At 50.0% G+C, this 19055-nt stretch overlaps 1 protein-coding gene across 1 annotated transcript; it reads right to left on the bottom strand.

Annotated features, from left to right (window-relative positions):
- Positions 1-16417: 16417 nt before the first annotated feature.
- her6 (hairy-related 6) lies at positions 16418-18094 on the bottom strand. Its single transcript, XM_068604144.1, has 4 exons — positions 17824-18094; positions 17597-17692; positions 17396-17483; positions 16418-17236 (listed from the first exon to the last, which is right to left on the bottom strand). The coding sequence occupies exons 1-4, from the start codon at positions 17929-17931 to the stop codon at positions 16698-16700; spliced, it is 831 nt and encodes a 276-aa protein (XP_068460245.1). The 5' UTR covers positions 17932-18094; the 3' UTR covers positions 16418-16697.
- Between the last annotated feature and the right edge of the window lie 961 nt (positions 18095-19055).

The raw sequence follows: 19055 nt of genomic DNA, 5'->3' as shown, positions 1-19055 counted from the left end.
TGAGGGGTGAGCTGAGGTTCAGCTGCAGACCAATGCCGGGAATAATTAACCAGAAACTGCTATTAATCTGGACCAGTGACAGTGCATGTCACAATGGGGCTGACCAATCATTGATGGTGACATCCACATGGGGACCTGGCTCACAGCGGGGGGGGGGGGGGGGGCAGCGGGAAAGACTTTCTTCACTTTGTGCTGACAAAGCAATTTACTAAAACATGACAATGACAACAACACAACTTCTGTTTCATGAATCACAGAATCATTGGACATTGGGGTAAAAAGTACTGGCTGTTTTTCTCAATAATCCAGATTATGCCGTTTATATGAAAGATCCCTGAAACTGAAACGCACCATCGTGCAGAAGCACAGAGAAAAGTAGAATCACATTCTGTCTTTTGGACAATGACAAAACGTTCTGGGATTCTGTTCTCACCCCGAAATGATTCTACAAAACCACTCAGCTGCTAAAATGAACACTGTATGAAAATGAATGTGGGTTCAGGTATCTGTAAACTTCAGGTTATGATTAAAAAAGTTCATACTGTGTGTTCCAATACCACCAGCGTACCATTGAGAGTAGAACAATATTTAGTACGTCCCAATAAAAGCAGTAATACCAGGGCCCACAGCATCCAGGTGCAACAGTATGTAAAGCAGCACGCCTTGCTGCCTTCTCTGACCCACAATCCTCTGCAGCAGATATATAAGCGAAGGTGGAAGTCTACATACTTTGCAAAGGCAGCTTCAGTGTGCACTAAATGTAAAAAGTATGTGATTTAGAAGGCATTGATTGAAGTCATGAGTGAGACTTGAAAGCTTCAGAAAATCTGCACAGAGCAACTCCACACCCTCAGTGCTGAGTTTATTCACCCCCTCATAATTATGAACGCATATGAGAATGTGCTCTCTGATATACTTGCAAAGTCATGAGGTGTCAACTGCAGCATGAGGAACCTTTCCCACACAGTGAGGTTCAAACCACATGAATTTGAACCAGAGCGTTTTCTTCACACGTCCCGCTCCACCTGCTCTACAAAAAGCCTCTCAGACTCATGAAGTCCGCCTATCAAAATTTGCCGCCATTTTAAATTTTGTGAAAAACATGTTTTTGCACTTTTATCTTAGAACGCCTGATCCGATTCATACCAAACTTTCTGTGCATCACGAATGGAGCTGTATCTTGAAGACTGCTTTGAAAGATTTTGGATATCTCATTGCATTGAAGAGAGTCAGACCAATTAACCTCTTAGGGGCGTGTCCTATTTTGAAATACTCATAACATTAAAACTATATGGACTAATAACTCCAAGTTTTTTGTGTATGTGCACATTGCATCCCTTAATACGCAATTAATCAGTCGTGCGATTCAAACATTAGGGGGCGCTACAATAACTCGGGCAATTTGGGATTTTTAGCGCATTTTTGTCATTTTCCGCCTTTCTTCTAAATGTATCTCCTTGTACAATTTTTATCCGATCGACTTCATTTCTGTTCAGGGATGATGTCAAGACGCGTGTGAGTATGAATTGTGCTTCGTTCCTGTTTTCACTGAACGGCCGCGACGTGACGTGGACCCAAAGACACACCCACAGCCCAAAACTCCTCATGGATGATGCCGGTCCAGACCTGAGCACATGGACATGAAGACATGTTGTCAGAGCGCCACCTGCAGCCAAAATTAAATATGCATATGCATGCATGCATCTATATATATCTATATCTCTATATATCTATATATATATATATATATATAGATATATATGATGTGAATTAAAGCTGCAAGCAGCTGTGAGCTGTGAACGTCGGAGGGCCGAGAACGTGTGCCAGGTGGGCGTATGTTCTCGGCCGGGCGAGCCGGCGACCCGCAGGCGTCCCCGACGTGCCGGATAGAGCGAGGACCCGCTCACAGCTGCTTGCAGCTTTAAATATGTTTACTTTGCCTTCAATAATCAACATATTGATGTCAAGGAATGGATTGATGATTAAAGTTAAAAATGTATAAACCTTTCGGACCGAACAGGCTGTTTTACGAGATGCTCATTGAACTCATTGGGCTGTTCACGTTTCCATCCATACGCATGAAGTAGTGAATATGAAGCAGTGCATGTGAGCTGCAGACACACTGATGGTGTTTTCACCACACGGCAGCACCTGACGGAGGACTGGCAGCGGGATGGAGGCGCCCTGCAGACGTGCGCCTGCAGCCAGAGGGTTAGCGGGATGGAGCCGTCCTGCAGACGTGCGCCTGCAGCCTGAAGGTTAGCGGGATGGAGCCGTCCTGCAGACGTGCGCCTGCAGCCTGAGGGTTAGCGGGATGGAGGCGTCCTGCAGACGTGCGCCTGCAGCCAGAGGGTTAGCGGGATGGAGGCGTCCTGCAGACGTGCGCCTGCAGCCTGAGGGTTAGCGGGATGGAGGCGTCCTGCAGACGTGCGCCTGCAGCCTGAGGGTTAGCGGGATGGAGGCGTCCTGCAGACGTGCGCCTGCAGCCTGAAGGTTAGCGGGATGGAGGCGCCCTGCAGACGTGCGCCTGCAGCCTGAGGGTTAGCGGGATGGAGGCGTCCTGCAGACGTGCGCCTGCAGCCTGAAGGTTAGCGGGATGGAGGCGTCCTGCAGACGTGCGCCTGCAGCCTGAAGGTTAGCGGGATGGAGGCGTCCTGCAGACGTGCGCCTGCAGCCTGAAGGTTAGCGGGATGGAGGCGTCCTGCAGACGTGCGCCTGCAGCCTGAAGGTTAGCGGGATGGAGGCGTCCTGCAGACGTGCGCCTGCAGCCTGAAGGTTAGCGGGATGGAGGCGTCCTGCAGACGTGCGCCTGCAGCCTGAAGGTTAGCGGGATGGAGGCGTCCTGCAGACGTGCGCCTGCAGCCTGAAGGTTAGCGGGATGGAGGCGTCCTGCAGACGTGCGCCTGCAGCCTGAAGGTTAGCGGGATGGAGGCGTCCTGCAGACGTGCGCCTGACGCAGCTGTGTTAGGCGCGCAGGGTGGCGGTTGCTGGTACACTATGTGGCAGACCCCTGGCACACACGCCAGCTCCACTTTTCACGCTGCTCACTCTGCTGACGCCGGGCTCCCCGGCTGCCCCTGCCCTCCTCCCAGCAGCGCTTTGTGCGCCCGCATAATCTCCCAGCAAAGGCGGCGACGCAGGTGGTCCCATCCCAGCGAAGGCTCTTTCTCTCACCCTGTCTCTGCTCCCGGCTGCCTGCATCCTCTCCTCAGGCGTGGGACACAAAGAGACACCTCCCTGGCAGAGATGAAGAGTTGAGATGGAGAGGGGGAACCTGACATCCCCTCCTCTCCTCCCCTTGTTCCCTTCATCTCTCTCTCTCCCAGGGAGAGCAGTGCTGCGCTGGGCTTCAAGCACCATTAGCGCCTCAGCGGTGTGTGTCTTCTTGTGTTCGTGTGTGTGTGTGTCTTCTTGTGTTCGTGTGTGTGTGTGTGTGTGTGTGTTGAGGAGGTTCAAAGGGTTCTGCCTCTATAGCTCGCTAGTCAACCTGATCCATGGGGGGGGGCACTTTCAGGGTTTAAGTGTAAGGTCAATACAAGTATCACCGTCCACCTGCAGAATGAAATCATCCAGGTGATGTTCTCCAGGAACATTAAGGAACATTTACCACAAAGACTCTGTGGCATAAAGCATGAACAAGTAAACATCATCCTCAGGACTCATACGTCTCATGTTTCAGCAGTTTAATAAGTATGTATGTATGTATGTATGTATGTATGTATGTATGTATGTATGTGTGTATATATATATATATATATATATATATATATATATATATATATATATATATATATATATATATATATATATATTCATTGCAGGGGTTGAATGTTTAGAAAAGGTTCATTTGTTTTTTAAAGTGCAAACTCTCAATGCAAAGCGTCAACATGATCCTGGAAATGGGATCTGAGAGCCTCAAAGCCTTTTCTAATAAAAGAGAAAGGACTCCATGTTGAAGCCACTTGAACCATCACACCTTGAGTCTTTGCCTCTGAACTCCTTGACAGCAGAAAGGGAATCGAACCCTCCACTCTGTGAGAGAAGTCCTTCTCTGCTTTGGGATACGAGCACAAAGTCCACATCACTGTGGGAAACACGCACACGGTTCTCTCTTTTGGCTGTGACATCATTGTTATCACACCCACTTCCTCTTCAGACCAATCAGACATGGAAAACTGTCTGGAATCCCCCCGAGCGCTCCAATCACGACATCAAAGGCATGACGCAACGCCGGGACAAAATGGAAGCCATTATGGCTCATTAGCTGCTGCCCTGTGAGGAGCAGCGACCTGCTGCCGGCCGCTGAGTGTGTGTCAGAGTGTGTGTCAGAGTGTGTGTCAGAGTGTACACACTGACAGCTCCCACGCTACGGGGGGGGGGGGGGGGGAGGAAATAGCTGGAAATCATTCATTCATTCTTTTGGAAATTGTTTCCTGCAAATAATGGAGGAAGTGCACAGGAGGAATAAATGGAGGGGTGGGGGGGAAGGGGGGGGGGTCATTGGAAGACGGAGCAGAAATAAATGTGAGTGGAGGAGGGGGGGGGGGGGGTTCGAGGCACCGAGCTGCACCGAGCTCCTCACGATGAAAGGAGCTTCTTCTTTCACTGCCAGGATCCACACGGGCATTCTTCAAGCTCACCCAAGCAGAACACACACACACACACACACACACACACACACACACACACACACACACACACACACACACACACACACACACACACACACACACACACACACACACACACACACACACACACACCCTCCTCATCTTCACCACACACCTGAAGGCTGCCCCTCCCCCTCCGCTTGTCTGTCATCATGCCACTATGGTTACAACAACCCCTGAACCACACACACACACACACACACACACACACACGGAAACAGATAAGGAGAGGACACGCATGGCTTCACACACACTGAGAGTCAAACTCAGTTAAACTCGGCTCAGGCTCGAGGTGTCATGGCTGAACTTTACGTTTACTTCTTCTAGTTTCACATTAACTCATCACGTCCCGATCCTGGAGACTAACGTGTCTTATTAACTGATTCCTTATTGTTTTGACATGTTGCGTATGTGTGTAAGTGTATATAATATCACAAACACATATACAACACCACCGTGTAATGACATGACACGAAGAAGTGTCTGATCAGTGTTGGAGCAGCAGATATTTGTTGAAAGCACATGAAGGGATGTGTTTCGGTCTTGAATGTGCACACCGAGCAGCAGCACGCCGTCGTCTGCACACTGATGCTGAGTTCTGATGAAGATACGATGATGACAATATGCTCCAGCACCATGAAACTTCAGAAGCTGAAACTAAGGAACCTCCAAGACAGCTGACGTGAGTCATCCTTTACGAGGGAGTCCTGTCTGGATGTTCTATTCAGACAAAGTCAAAATGTAACTACAAGCTCATCCCACAGGAAGAAATCAAGGCACTAAATGTTCTTCACTTCAATTGTCTGTCTGTACTTTTACTACTAAGTGTTTTACTACTTGGACCTGGAATTAATCTGCTATCCTGAAGAGATAAGATACCCGTATCTTTTTTATATCGTACGTGTGCTTTTCAACACGAGGTTTGATTGTTTAAAGCACAGCCTCAACATCTCCACCACACAGAAACAAAGACAAACAGAAATCACGGCCTCGGCGTCTCTGATCTTCCCAAACAGCGGCGCCGCGTTGCCGTGAGCTGGAACCCTGAACCTGCTGGTCCGCTCGAGCCCAGAGGGACTCGGTTTGAGGTCCGGAGTCTTTTCACACATCTTTGAAGAGCAAACTAACCTCAGGGTCTTCATCAGGAAACCTCCACCGGGGCTGGCTTCCTGTCTGAGCGCCTGCTTCCTGCTTCTCCTGCGAGTCGCTTCTGTCTCGGGCGTCACATGGTGCTGACATCACAGGCTCCTCGCGGCCGCCATGAGAACCTTCACGTCTTCTTTCAAAGGCTCGTGTGTCTCGCGTGACGGAAGCTTGAAGGGTGAACAGAAATGAGGTATCGTGTTGGTTGCTGTTGGTCTTCACGCTTCAAGCGTCACAATCTCTGATAGCAGGGAGCGTTCCTTTGAAACAAAAGCATTGATTCACAGCCTTCTCCTTTGTGCCCGCCTGGTGGAATAAACTGTGTCATGGAAGAATTTATTGAAGGACTTTGGGGTTTTACCAGGAGACAGTGAAAGGAGCTCCTCATACAGAGAGATTCCATCACCCAGCTATAAACGCTGAGGCAGAGGAGTCTCCTTTATGGGCAACCTTTAACTGCTCCGTGGCATTGAGGCCGAGGAGGCCGAGGACGCCTCTTTTGTTGCTGTACGGCGAGCGCAGGAATGTCCTTACTGTAGACACTCTCGGAAGTCGGGTTTGAGTGTGCGACCGTCTGCGGCTTTGTGCTGGTGTCAGTGTGTGTCCATTTTCATGACAGATAGGACTGTGGGAAAAGTGCCCTTACAAACGCCGTCTATTGTGGACCCTCCATCTATTTGTGGTGCGGTTCACTCCGCTGATAAGTGATGGAGAGAACCGTAGATGAAACAAATTCAATCCAGTCCAGCATTGTGACTCGCTTACACGTATCACTTCTGATTAGCCTCAAGCCGGCAGGCCGAGCCGTCGGGCCGAGCCGAGCCCAGCTCTCCCGTCCCGTTGGAGAGCAGTCACTTCTCTCACTAAAGAGGCGTTCAGGAACCACTGTCAGGCCTCACTGTCACCGTCGTCACATGGTCAGCCATAATGGGCTCTGACTATTATTAATACTGGGCCCGGAGCAAGGGCCTCGCATAAAATATGTTAATCAAATCGGGCCCATGGGGGCCCCTCAAAGGGAGCTTTAACACAAATTGAAAATTACTGATGGCTTTGGAGGAAGGGAGGGTCTGGAGGGGGGGAGGCCCTAACCCTGTTAGTCACACGGGTCAGGGCTCAATGATGCTGCATATTTCCAGTCACTGTCAATTACCCTGAGACCGTCTGTGGAGGGTCGCATGCAGCCAGCGCTGCAGGGAAGAGAGAGCAGCTACTGGTGGCCGGGCCTGGAGCCCAACACCAGAGGAGGTGCACGAGAGACAGTTTGTGATCTTATGCCAGTGCTCGAGCTGTCAATCACATATCAGCTGTTTAGATCAGTCTCCTCCATCCCATAAAGAAACAATGCTGTCTCATTACCATACGACTCTCTACCTCCAGTGTGTTCATGCTGCTCTTACGCATCCCTCACATCGCTGCCATATATCTGCAGATCCATCAGCCTCATCGTCTCATCAGCCTCATCATCTCATCAGCCTCATCATCTCACCAGCCTCATCATCTCATCAGCCTCATCATCTCATCAGCCTCATCATCTCACCAGCCTCATCATCTCATCAGCCTCATCATCTCATCAGCCTCATCATCTCATCAGCCTCATCGTCTCATCAGCCTCATCGTCTCATCAGCCTCATCATCTCACCAGCCTCATCGTCTCATCATCTCATCAGCCTCATCGTCTCACCAGCCTCATCGTCTCATCGTCTCATCATCTCACCAGCCTCATCATCTCACCAGCCTCATCATCTCATCAGCCTCATCGTCTCATCAGCCTCATCGTCTCATCAGCCTCATCATCTCATCGTCTCATCAGCCTCATCGTCTCATCAGCCTCATCGTCTCATCATCTCATCAGCCTCATCGTCTCATCAGCCTCATCATCTCATCGTCTCATCAGCCTCATCGTCTCATCAGCCTCATCGTCTCATCATCTCATCAGCCTCATCGTCTCATCATCTCACCAGCCTCATCGTCTCACCAGCCTCATCGTCTCATCATCTCATCATCTCACCAGCCTCATCATCTCATCAGCCTCATCATGTCACCAGCCTCATCATCTCATCGTCTCACCAGCCTCATCGTCTCATCATCTCATCAGCCTCATCAGCCTCATCGTCTCACCAGCCTCATCGTCTCATCATCTCATCATCTCACCAGCCTCATCATCTCATCAGCCTCATCATGTCACCAGCCTCGTCATCTCATCGTCTCACCAGCCTCATCATCTCACCAGCCTCATCAGCCTCATCATCTCACCAGCCTCATCATCTCACCAGCCTCATCGTCTCATCATCTCATCAGCCTCATCATCTCACCAGCCTCATCATGTCACCAGCCTCATCATCTCATCATCTCATCAGCCTCATCAGCCTCATCGTCTCACCAGCCTCATCATCTCATCATCTCACCAGCCTCATCATCTCATCAGCCTCATCATGTCACCAGCCTCATCATCTCATCGTCTCACCAGCCTCATCGTCTCATCATCTCATCAGCCTCATCATCTCATCAGCCTCATCATCTCATCAGTGTCTGACTCCTCGGGGATGGATCTTTGTCCAAGCGCTAAAAGATTCGGTTCAAGACTTTATCAATGTTGTTCATCTGACTTGTGTATCCTGAGTTAAAGAGGATGAAACATAGAGCTTCAGCTCACTGAGAGTAACGAGCCTTTGATGAATCTCAAGGTTTTTTCACGTCTTTGGACGATATGTCTGTTCTAAGAAACAAAGCTACAGACCAAAGGGACCAATAAGCACGGGACAATTTAAACTCAAATAAAAACAATATAGATAATAAATATGTCTTCTTGTGAATAAGGAAGCAGCTTCTGCTGAAAAGGAGCGGGATGCTGACAACACAGCCTCAATATGGAAAATCATAAGTGAACTGCACATTTCTGGTCTTCTGGGCACTCAAAGCGCTTTAACACAATTCATGTCATCACCACTCACTCGTTCATACAACATTCGCACACCGTGGGTCCAGCTACCCAACGACACATGGCCGAGTGGAGCCAGGGATCGAACCGCCGACCCTCTGCACCTGCAAGGACTGTAGGATGAAGCCCCTTTGAGAGTGGAACAGGACACTTTTGCCCTGATGCCAAGACGCTCTGTGTTTTTAATATTTAAGATATGAAACTCCTCAAACCGGCATCACAACATGTTTTCCATCGTCTGCCTGTAACAGCCAGACGGAGGACGCCAGAACGCCGTACGGCGGTCGTGGTCGTGGCAAATAAAGTCTGGCTTACAGTTTGTGAGGGTTGGATGCGTAGAACAAGGTCGGAACATGGCGGTTTGAGTGTGACGCTAATTGAAGGGCACACTCGAGCTGCATGGCGGAGGATGCTCCTCTGTGATGGAGCGCTGCCATGCGTCTGACTCAGGCGGCCATCTTTATCTTAGTTCAGGAAAGACACACTCCTGCCATCCTTCCAGCGGCTGCAGCCGAGGAAAACAAAGGGAAGCAGAAGCTTTCTGTCTTCGAGCACAAGACAATCCCATCAGAAACATGTCGCCATTCTTCTGAGGGCTCAGCTGCCCACAGGTGATGCTTCAGAGCTCCAGGATAATCTCATTGGACCCATTTCCCAGAGTACCCGGGGTTTACATGTCCACACACACACACACACACACACACACACACACACACACACACACACTCATTCATGATGCAAACCGGAGCTGAGATAACGGCGTCTTGTGGGAGTGTTTGGGAATAAACTCCACAATGGGGAAGTTACTGAGACAAACGAGGTGGGAGGCATCGAACACACACTCAGAAACACACTCAGTCTGGAATAAACCCACACTGAGGCTTTGTCAACATGTTCGGATGGCAGAGAAAAGACAAGCCAAAGACACACACACACACACACACACACACACTAAGTGACATGAACAAACTCTTGTATTGTGTACACCCTCAAACAATTACACACACACACACACACACACACACACACACACACGCTTGCTCTGTGTGTGCGGTGGTCGTATCTCTGCGGCCAGCTCCTCTGCGGCTCCGAGGAGGGAAAGAGGATTATCTGCTGGTCGGCGTCACAGTTGGGCTGCGTTTGCGTGGACGCAGCAGAGCGAGGTGGGATAATGACATTTCATGTCTCTGAGCGCTGACATGATGCAACGCATCTCAGCGGTGAACACTGAGCGCAGGGAGCCGACAGCAAGACACAAACCAACAGGGAAACAGGAGCAGGAGGATGTTTGGTGAAGTTTAGAGGGAGATGTGCTCCATGTGTTTTCTCCCTTTAGATTTGTTTTACATATAAACATATTCCTTCCTAATATATTTCACATTACCGTGTGACACAGTGTGCATGTTGGGTCAAATGACCTCTATTAATATTTCAATTCACCAGCAAGGAAATTCAACCTGAATGCAGCGCAGAAAGCCAGCGTGATGGACGCTGGAGGAAGCACAGTCGAGCCTTCGTCTCTCTGCAACGCTGCACAGCGAGCAGAGAACACAGTCAAGACTTCAAGCCCTGTGCAGCACCTCGCTGTGTGTGTGGCCTGGACGTTCACATTACATCATTAACACCGTCTCGCTGACTGTACAGTCGCAGCAGTGTGTTCATTCACTGACTCCACCAGAGTGAAAAAGAGCTGGACGTCTGGACCCGTTTGATGTGTTCAAGGGTCAAAAGATCTGGTTTCTCTTTCCCTTCATCTGAGAGAGGCCCGAGTCTCTGCGGAGACGCCGTGAGAGCAGGAAAACAAACGCAGCCACGCGAGCGCAGCGCTCGTAGATCACGCAGCGCAGACGTCAGCGTGTTGGAGGTGTTTCCTCCCGCTGGACTTCAGTCTCACAAGGACCTTAATGCATCACAGCAGCTTACATATGCAGAGAGAAGCTCTCTCTCTCTCTCTCTCTCTCTCTCTCTCTCTCACAGAAACACACACACACACACACACACACACACACACACACACACACAATATGAGCCTAAGTAAATCATCCTGTCGTATGAAAACACACATATGGAACATAACCAGGTTCAGGCTGCGTCGTGTTATTGAAGTGATCCTGTAACCTGCAGCTGACCTCTGACCTCTAACCTTTGGGTGGAGATCGACAGATAAACAGCAGCGTTGCGGTGAAAAGCGTCCCCAGATTTAGCGATTTAAAATGTTTTAGAAAGAGTGGAGAAAGTATGAACTATTCCTCTATAGAAAATTCTCCCATTTCTCCAACAAACACACATTTTAAAATTCAGTAGATAACCCAGAAGATGTGTCACAAAGAACAGTAAACCTTTTGGAGGCGTGTGGTTCAGGAGCTGCCTTGTGCTCTCACACGTCTTCTGATCCCTTACCACACAACACATGACGACTATGCACAATTTAAACATTTCAATGGGAAGAGATACGTGTTGGTTATGCATAAAACCAATAAATATGAAATAGCACATTGAATCCACATGGCTGAGCTCCAGTGACGTGCAGTGAGGGTTGGAGTTGGGGAGGCACTGACTCACAGGTCAGATTTACAATCACACAGGACGCCAATAGGACAGGAAGGGAGAACAGGAGCGTTTCAATACGTTTCACGTCAGTGCAGCTGCAGCAACAACCGGACTTAGAGGAGACCGGACCCGGTGCCACGCGGGCCGTTACCGGCGGTCTTCAGGCCGTCACCGGCCTCACACCGCCCCTGTTCTTTTCTTTTCCTCCGCAGAGTTTAAAAGTTAAAATATGCTTAAAGCAATAAAACAATAACACAAGCACGCGATTATAAACGTATTTGTAATAAACGATAAAACTAAAATACGCGTCTAAGCGAGGTATTGGTAAAAGGTCAAGCACGTCATCAGGGAGAGAATACGTTTCTAGTCCACGTGATGGTTCTGGACCGCAGTTCGCAGGAGACTGGTCGGCATGTCGCAGTATTTCTTACTTTCACTGGCAAGTAATCCTCAAATCCTCCATTTCAGGGCAGAAATGTCAGCTGTCTGATAAACTCTAGCGTTGCATTTCTTGTTGTGGTCGTGTTGTTGTTTTTTCTTCTTTTACACACATGTAGAGTTCACCGGACAGCGGGCTCACTACCGCCCCCTTCCTGGAGGCAGCGGTACTGGCCCCGTTTATTCACGTCAGATCAATAAGACGTAAATATTACACACATATGTGAAATACATTACTGAGCACTATGGAAATAAAGACGTATAATAAAAGTGTCCATAACCATCATATTGGAAACATACACAGAAATGAGAGCAAGCACGCGCCATGTGCACGCGCTCAATCCAGTTTGTGAGTGATTGCGCAATCTCGTCTCCGTTGTATTTGAACAGGGAATACAGAAATCCCGCGATTTTGACTATAAAAATGGACAAAATATATTAGGAACCACACCAAAATCATAGACTGGAGGACAAATATTAATACTTATGTTATTTTATTCTTTTATTCTTTCCTTTCTTTTTCTTCTCATGCCTCACCTGCCTCCCCTGACTGCACGTCACTGCTGAGCTTCCCTCACTCCATTAATGCTAAAGCATAGAACACAATCACATAGAATTAGTATTAATATCTCATGTGGACTTACATTTTATGCATATAAAATGGTTGGCGCATTGTTTCTTACAATCCTTCCAGCTGGTTTCTGGAGCTCTCGGGGGTCCGGACCCTGGAGCTTCATGAAGAACCTCTTTGTGTGAAATCAAAAGCAGGCAAACTGTCACCGTTGGCAGTTGTTTGGACGTCGGTGTGGTGGGAACTTGTTTGCCTGGACTGTTTGTTTGTTGTGATGCTCTCTGAGGGGAACCTCCCACTCAATTGGCCCTGGGCTCCAGAGCAACTGGAGGACAGGTCACACAAAGGCGCAGTGTGACGGGGTCATCGCTGTCACAGCACAGATTTGGGGGATGTGCCAACTTGTAACTGACGGCATCGTATGGTTGCCATGTCCTGCTCTCCTCAAGTCACGCTGCCTGCGACCGCACACCAAAAACATGTTTACCAACCAAACCTGGGAGGATGGGCTGCAGCGATGAAAAAGACTGCTCCTAAAGGCCGCAGCTATAAAAGAAACAATAATCCAGCATCACAGGACCACCTCAGCTCCAGTTCTTGTTGTTGAGTGTGTGAGAGGCTGCGCTGGTGAGAAACACTGGATTCACAAAGAGTCTCGACTTCAAACGAGGTGGCTGACATGTGAATGGGCTGCTGGTGGGAGCCTCTGTGGGGTTTGTTGCCATGCAGGACGAGCCAAGGAAAGTGGGCACGCACCCGGCTGATCTGTGTGTGGACAGCTTGTCCCGTTCACCAGGCTGCAGGTTACCATAGGAGCCGCACAAACCCCGTGTTACAGAGACAAAGAGTGTGAGAGCGAAAGACACCGGCGACCAGGAGGAGGAAGAAGAGTCCACCCTGGAGATGCAGCGAGGACAGAAGACGGACTAAAACTAGTGGAGTGGCGATCAGGTCCGTGAGACTGGCGTGCCCTTCCATGAGTACACCTCGAGCTCCCTGGCTGCAGTCGCTGTTATGTCGGACATGTTTGTTCATTGCCTTCATATGAATCCACAGCTGCAACCTGAAACATGCAGAGAGTCAGAAAACAATCTCGGATCACATGTCAGGTGAAGCGCTCACATCTCTGAACTGAGGCAGGGATGCCGACCAGAAATATATTTATATTTTATTTTCACAGATTGGAAAGCTAAACTGTTGGGAACCACTTTCATAAGCTCTCTCTCTGCTGTTATGTCGCTGAGCCGATGGACAGGATCATGTAAAAGGTCTGGCCTCGAGTCTGTAATTAGTTGATCTCAACATGTCACACTGAAGCAGAACAATGATTTAAAAATATCCTAAAATACGTCTGGACAGCTGTAGCTAAACTTCTGACCAGGTCCAACCATAACAGAGTCAACCTCAGGAGGAACACATGTTAGTTCAACACACAAGGAAGCAAAGGAAAACCCCTTTGCTCCTGACAAGGAACACCTGTCTGAGTGAGTGAATGCTCAGCAGCGAGCGTAAGCCTCTGGGACAGGAGGAGGGGAGGATGTGAGTGAGTGTAAGCATGTGTATTTCTGTGCACAAAGTACGCACAAATACCCCGTCGGGGTCACACAAGAGTCCAACGCACAGCTTACAAATCAAACTTCCATGGCATCGTATGCTAGGATCAGGATTCAGATCGCATCGACGCACCGATCCACTTCCGCCCACACGGACCCAACACTTCTCTCTCTCCTCCCACAGCTTTCCCTTTCCCCGCCCGGCCGCTCCGCCGGCTGGCTGGCGAGCGCGCCGCCGGCTCGGTGGCGGTCGCCCCGTCTATCGGTCTATTTCCAGGCTCGGCGCCCGGCGCGCAGGCAGGCAGGCAGGCAGGCAGGCAGTCAGGCGGTGTGGTGGAGGGCAGAGGGGTGATGCGTGTGTCAGAGAGGCGCTCTCCCACATTCCCCCGGCGGCTGGCAGCAGGCCGGGCCTGCGGAGGGGGGTTCGCCTCTTTCTCACGACCTCTCAGGTTCCTGCGCTCATCTGGGAGCTATTCATTTCCTGCCAGAAACCAGCCTTCCCCTGCAACTGCAGGAGGAGGGGGGCAAGAGAGGGGGGAGAGAGAGAGGAGTTTGGCTTCAAAATGAGTCCAGGGCTTGGTACAGCAAGCCCTGGGCTTAAATCATAAAGCTCTCGCTTGTCTGGGCTGCAATCAAAGACAGCCCCAGTGACGGCCGAGAGAGAGGGAGAGAGAGAAAGAGGAACCATGGGAGAGAGAGAGGGAGAGTGGACCATATGGTAGCACTTAGAGCGCCAAGGAGGAAGCAGAGGGGCTTTCCCCCTCCTCCTGCTCTCTGCATGCACGCCGAGTGTGGGAAAAGTTAATGGACACGCATGGCGGCTCACCCCCCGGTCCTGTTGTGACATGTGTGCGGTCACTCCGGCAGCTCGGCCACTGCGCCGGGTAATTGGAGAGGCTCGTAAAGCTTTCCTCCAGAGGGGAAGAGCCCACTGAAGATGTTGGTGTGGGGCGGGGGAGGAAGGGAGGAGGAGAGGAAGGGAGGAGGGGAGGGGGGGCTCAGCAGCTGGGTGTCGTCCGGGTCGCACCACGTGCCTCCCAGACGTCCCGCGTCCAGCTGTGGCCTCGGGGCTCGGGCAGGAAGCTCGGCACTGGTCTGAGCACAGCTGGAATGCTGTGGGAACGTTTTGTGTAGGTGTGTGTGCGACTGCGTATTTGTGTGGAGACTGTTATCCTGTGTGGTAGGCCTTTCCTTGAACCTTCCACCCCCCACTTTACTCTCCACTACCTCACCCATTGTGCCCTTTGGCCAGGCATGTCCTCACCCAACACTCTGCACAAACACGCACAAGACGTATGCACGCACAGGCACGAGCGCACACATGGCTCCACTCAAAAAGGGATGCATGGCCCCCGTAAAAGGTGTGATGGAAATTCAAAATGATGGCACTTATCCACACTTTGTGCCTCTTAGCGCACTGATAATTGCAAACACCTGCACCCCCCTTCCCACACACACACCCTTCAAAGAAGGGCCACACTCGGATAGCCGGAGGGGGACACACACCTGGGCCGAGCAGAGCGCTACCACATGGCTCTCTGCTGGAAGGTTAGCGTCTTTCTGCCGTCACGGCGTCCTCTGGCATCGAGTCCCTCGGATCTGACTGAAGACACCAATCAGATGAAATCCTCATGTAGATGAATTTCTAGCAGATTCTGGCATTTTAAAGCTTCTTCGCTCTCAATTGGCACTTGATTGTGAGTTTAACAAAAATTTTCCAACTTTTAAATGGAAAGCGTCATCTTTGTCCTGATGAAACGGTTTTACAAAACATGTGAAAACAAAGATTCCAGTGACATATTTTATCAAGTCCAAAAGCGGCTTATTTTACTCACTGATGCAACCTGTGTCTTGACTTAAAGAATACTAATAGTATTGTCCTTTTTCCATGAGCATCTCTTTAGTAAACCAGAGGGTTTCAGTTCCACCACAGCGGCCCAGCACACTGCAGTACCGCGCTGCGCTGCTAGATGGCGTCAGTGACCTCTGGAAGACTGCAGCGTCTCCAGCAGGAGCTGAGAAACACCAGCAGATAGTCTCTGCATGTTAAGAGCGACAGTCTCCTTCCTGACTCAGTTACTGAGGTAATAGAATTACAACAGTTAGTGTGTACAGTCCGCAGTGCGACTCACTGCGCATGAGCAGAGTCGTTCTCAAAGACAGAAAGCTGCGTAAGAGAGAACAAGTTGCACAGATTGAACCATCAACAGATGCAGACGAGTCTCTCACTCACACACACTCTCTCTCTTACACACACACACACACACACACACACACACACACGCAATACTTCCGTTCTGTGTTGTTGAGGGTTACTAATGATGAAAATAAAACATTTCCTATCCATTTCTGAGCCAACAACACACTTGTTGAGTTGTTGTGTAAACAGCACACACAACGAAAAGGCTTCAATCACACAGACACGTATATATTTATATATTTTAAATACCAAATAAGATGCATAAACCGGCTAGGATTCGTATTATTTGCAGGTTTACAAATGAATAAGAAGATCTTATTTAGTTTTCCCAACAAACAACTCAAGATCATGTTTTTCAATATCATTACAAATTTATTTGTCTTCCAAAACGAAGAACATCATAAGAGCATTGGACATATCTTTGGCATCACACAGTAAAAAAAGACAACTCAAATATATCAAAATGCAGTGAACGGACTTCCACAATACAAATCTCATTTCAATATGAACTTTACAAATATAGTGCATTCTCTTCCATCCACCAGAAACCAACAGATCCAAAACAACTTTCTAACATTGAACATTGAACTATTAGCTGTCTTTAAAGTCTTTATGGCCCTTTCCCCACGTTTCACCAGGGGCGCCACACCGAGTCCGCGTTGCCTGACGGGGCTCCGGGGGACACGGCCGCCGGTAGAGGGACCGGCGTGCCGACGTTATTGGCGTAAACGGGGATAACGGGGCCGTTTGGCGCGAACGCCGCGTTCGGGATGAGGAATGCAAACTGTCCGTCGGTCGCGGGCACGATCTGGAACCCGCCGTACACCTTGGTGGCGTCTGACGGTAAACTAGACGGCGACGAGCCTCCTTTACAGGACGCCGGGTTCATGGGCAGGACCTGCGGGGCCGAGTTGGCCATCTGCATGGACGGGCCGAAGGACGGGTGCGTCGGGCCGCCGGCGGAGGGGAGCTGGTGCTGGTGCTGGTGCTGACTGGGGTAGTTCATGGCGTTGATCTGCGTCATGCAGCTGGCCAGGTGGCCGAGGAGCCGCGTCCTCACCTCGGTGTTGACGCCTTCGCAGGTGGACAGGAACCGGGTGACTTCGTTCATGCACTCGCTGAAACCGGCGCGATATTTCCCCAAGACAGTTGGGTCGGTGTTCAGAGCAGCTGCAGAAAAAGTATGTGATATTATAGTATATATAATATCCTCAGAATATCCATATGCACATGCATGTTTTGTTTGAAACAGGCTTCAACTCTGTCACGTTCAGACGTCTTTCAGCAGGATTGTTCTTAAACGCAACAGACAGATTAAACGCGACTCACCGGTCATCTGAGCCCTCTGGAGGTTCCGGAGATGCTTCACCGTCATCTCCAGGATGTCCGCCTTCTCCAGTTTAGAGTGTCTGGAGCTCTGGGAGGACGGGAAACACACATGGTTAGGATTACGTGCTGCCTTTCCCACTGTTTGACAGGGTCAGATTTTTAACTCTATTAATAACCAAGACGCTATAAGTGAGTACCTACATCTTTTTTGAGCGCATCCAGGATGAGAGTCTTCAGCTGCCCCAAGCTCTCGTTGATTCTGGCTCTTCTCCTCTTCTCCATTATTGGCTTGGATGACTAAAGATAAAAAACAAAGTTAGATTAACTGTTTGAATTCGTGCTTCGCCTCGGATGAGGGACCTCTGGAACTTGTTGTCCAAAATGAAACGTTTCAGGCATTTCGGAGCGGAAGGGGAACTGGTACCGACCTTTCTGTGCTCCGATGCGGTCTTGGGTTTATCCGGAGTTGTGTTCATGCTCGCCGGGGTTGCAGCGACCGGAGAGGAGGACGTTTTTTCCATCATATCGGAAGGCATTTTCGTTTCGGAAATATCCAACAAAACCACAGCAAATTACGATCCAGCGACGTCAGAAAAAGGGTGATGAATATGTTTTCAATATTCAAAAGTCCCCTCTCCCTCAAAGCAATCCTGAGATGTGTGTCGTATCGAGTTAAAATCCGTGTGAGCAATGCGCAGCGGTCGCGGCAGCGAGCACGAGCGGATGCAGAGTCTCTCTGTTGCCGCTCCGCGTGTGGCTCGTATTTATATCTCGCACTGCACGCGAACGGCTCGTGTGAAACTTCCCAAACTTTCTTTCCCACAGTAACTTTCCACCAATCAGGGCGCGGGACACGCGGCCCAAGGGAGGACGGCTCGTGGTCGGCGCCCTCCCATTGGTTGTTTGGCCGCAAGAGCTGGCGGCCAATGGCGCGCGGCCCGGGTTCAGGGCTCAGCCGGGAAACCGCCTGCAGTCTTCAATCATCGGACCGTTTACATATTAACAGCGGAGCCGCTGACTGGCAGCGCCACCGGGAGCGGCACCGGCCTTTCATCTCCAGGGCACGGGCAGCGGCGGGAAACAAGACGACGTCATCATGTACGACGTTAATACGTCTAACACCATAAGAATCATAATTATAATCATAATAATTAAAACAAAATACAATTTAAAATCTCACTCTACCACCAACACCACGATCAAATCAACGCGGCCCTGTGACTCGTGTGTGCGCGCGTGTCCTTTGATGAACGGATGAAGTTGTTCAGTGAAGGTGTAGGAAGCGCCAGTGGGAGAAGTGAAGTGGGAGAAGTGAAGTGGGAGAAGTGGGAGATCCCTCAGCTCCAGTCATGGCGCGGAGGGAACTACTTTGTTTAGTTTTCCTCCAAACTTCACAGACAGTTGGTGTCGAAGCTGTAACATTAGTGAAGAAACACGTAGAAAGCCAGCAGGATATAAACTGCCCGCATGCTAATGTGCTAACGTAGACTCGCGTACGTTCAACACGCGCACTGCATCTCCTCCACGGGAGTTCAGAACTTTGTGGAACACATTTTGACATTTAATCATCTGTCGGTGTTGCGAATGTGGAGCACGTGCCAGGATGTTTTATGAGCGCGGTGGTTGGAGGTTTGGCCGCCGGGCTGCCGGGGGGCCGCCG

Source organism: Clinocottus analis, unplaced genomic scaffold, assembly GCF_023055335.1.
Source record: "Clinocottus analis isolate CAN_PGR_092001 unplaced genomic scaffold, fCliAna1.0.p SCAF_62, whole genome shotgun sequence".
Classification (NCBI taxonomy): domain Eukaryota; kingdom Metazoa; phylum Chordata; class Actinopteri; order Perciformes; family Cottidae; genus Clinocottus; species Clinocottus analis.
This window is presented reverse-complemented; position numbering and strand designations above follow the sequence as displayed.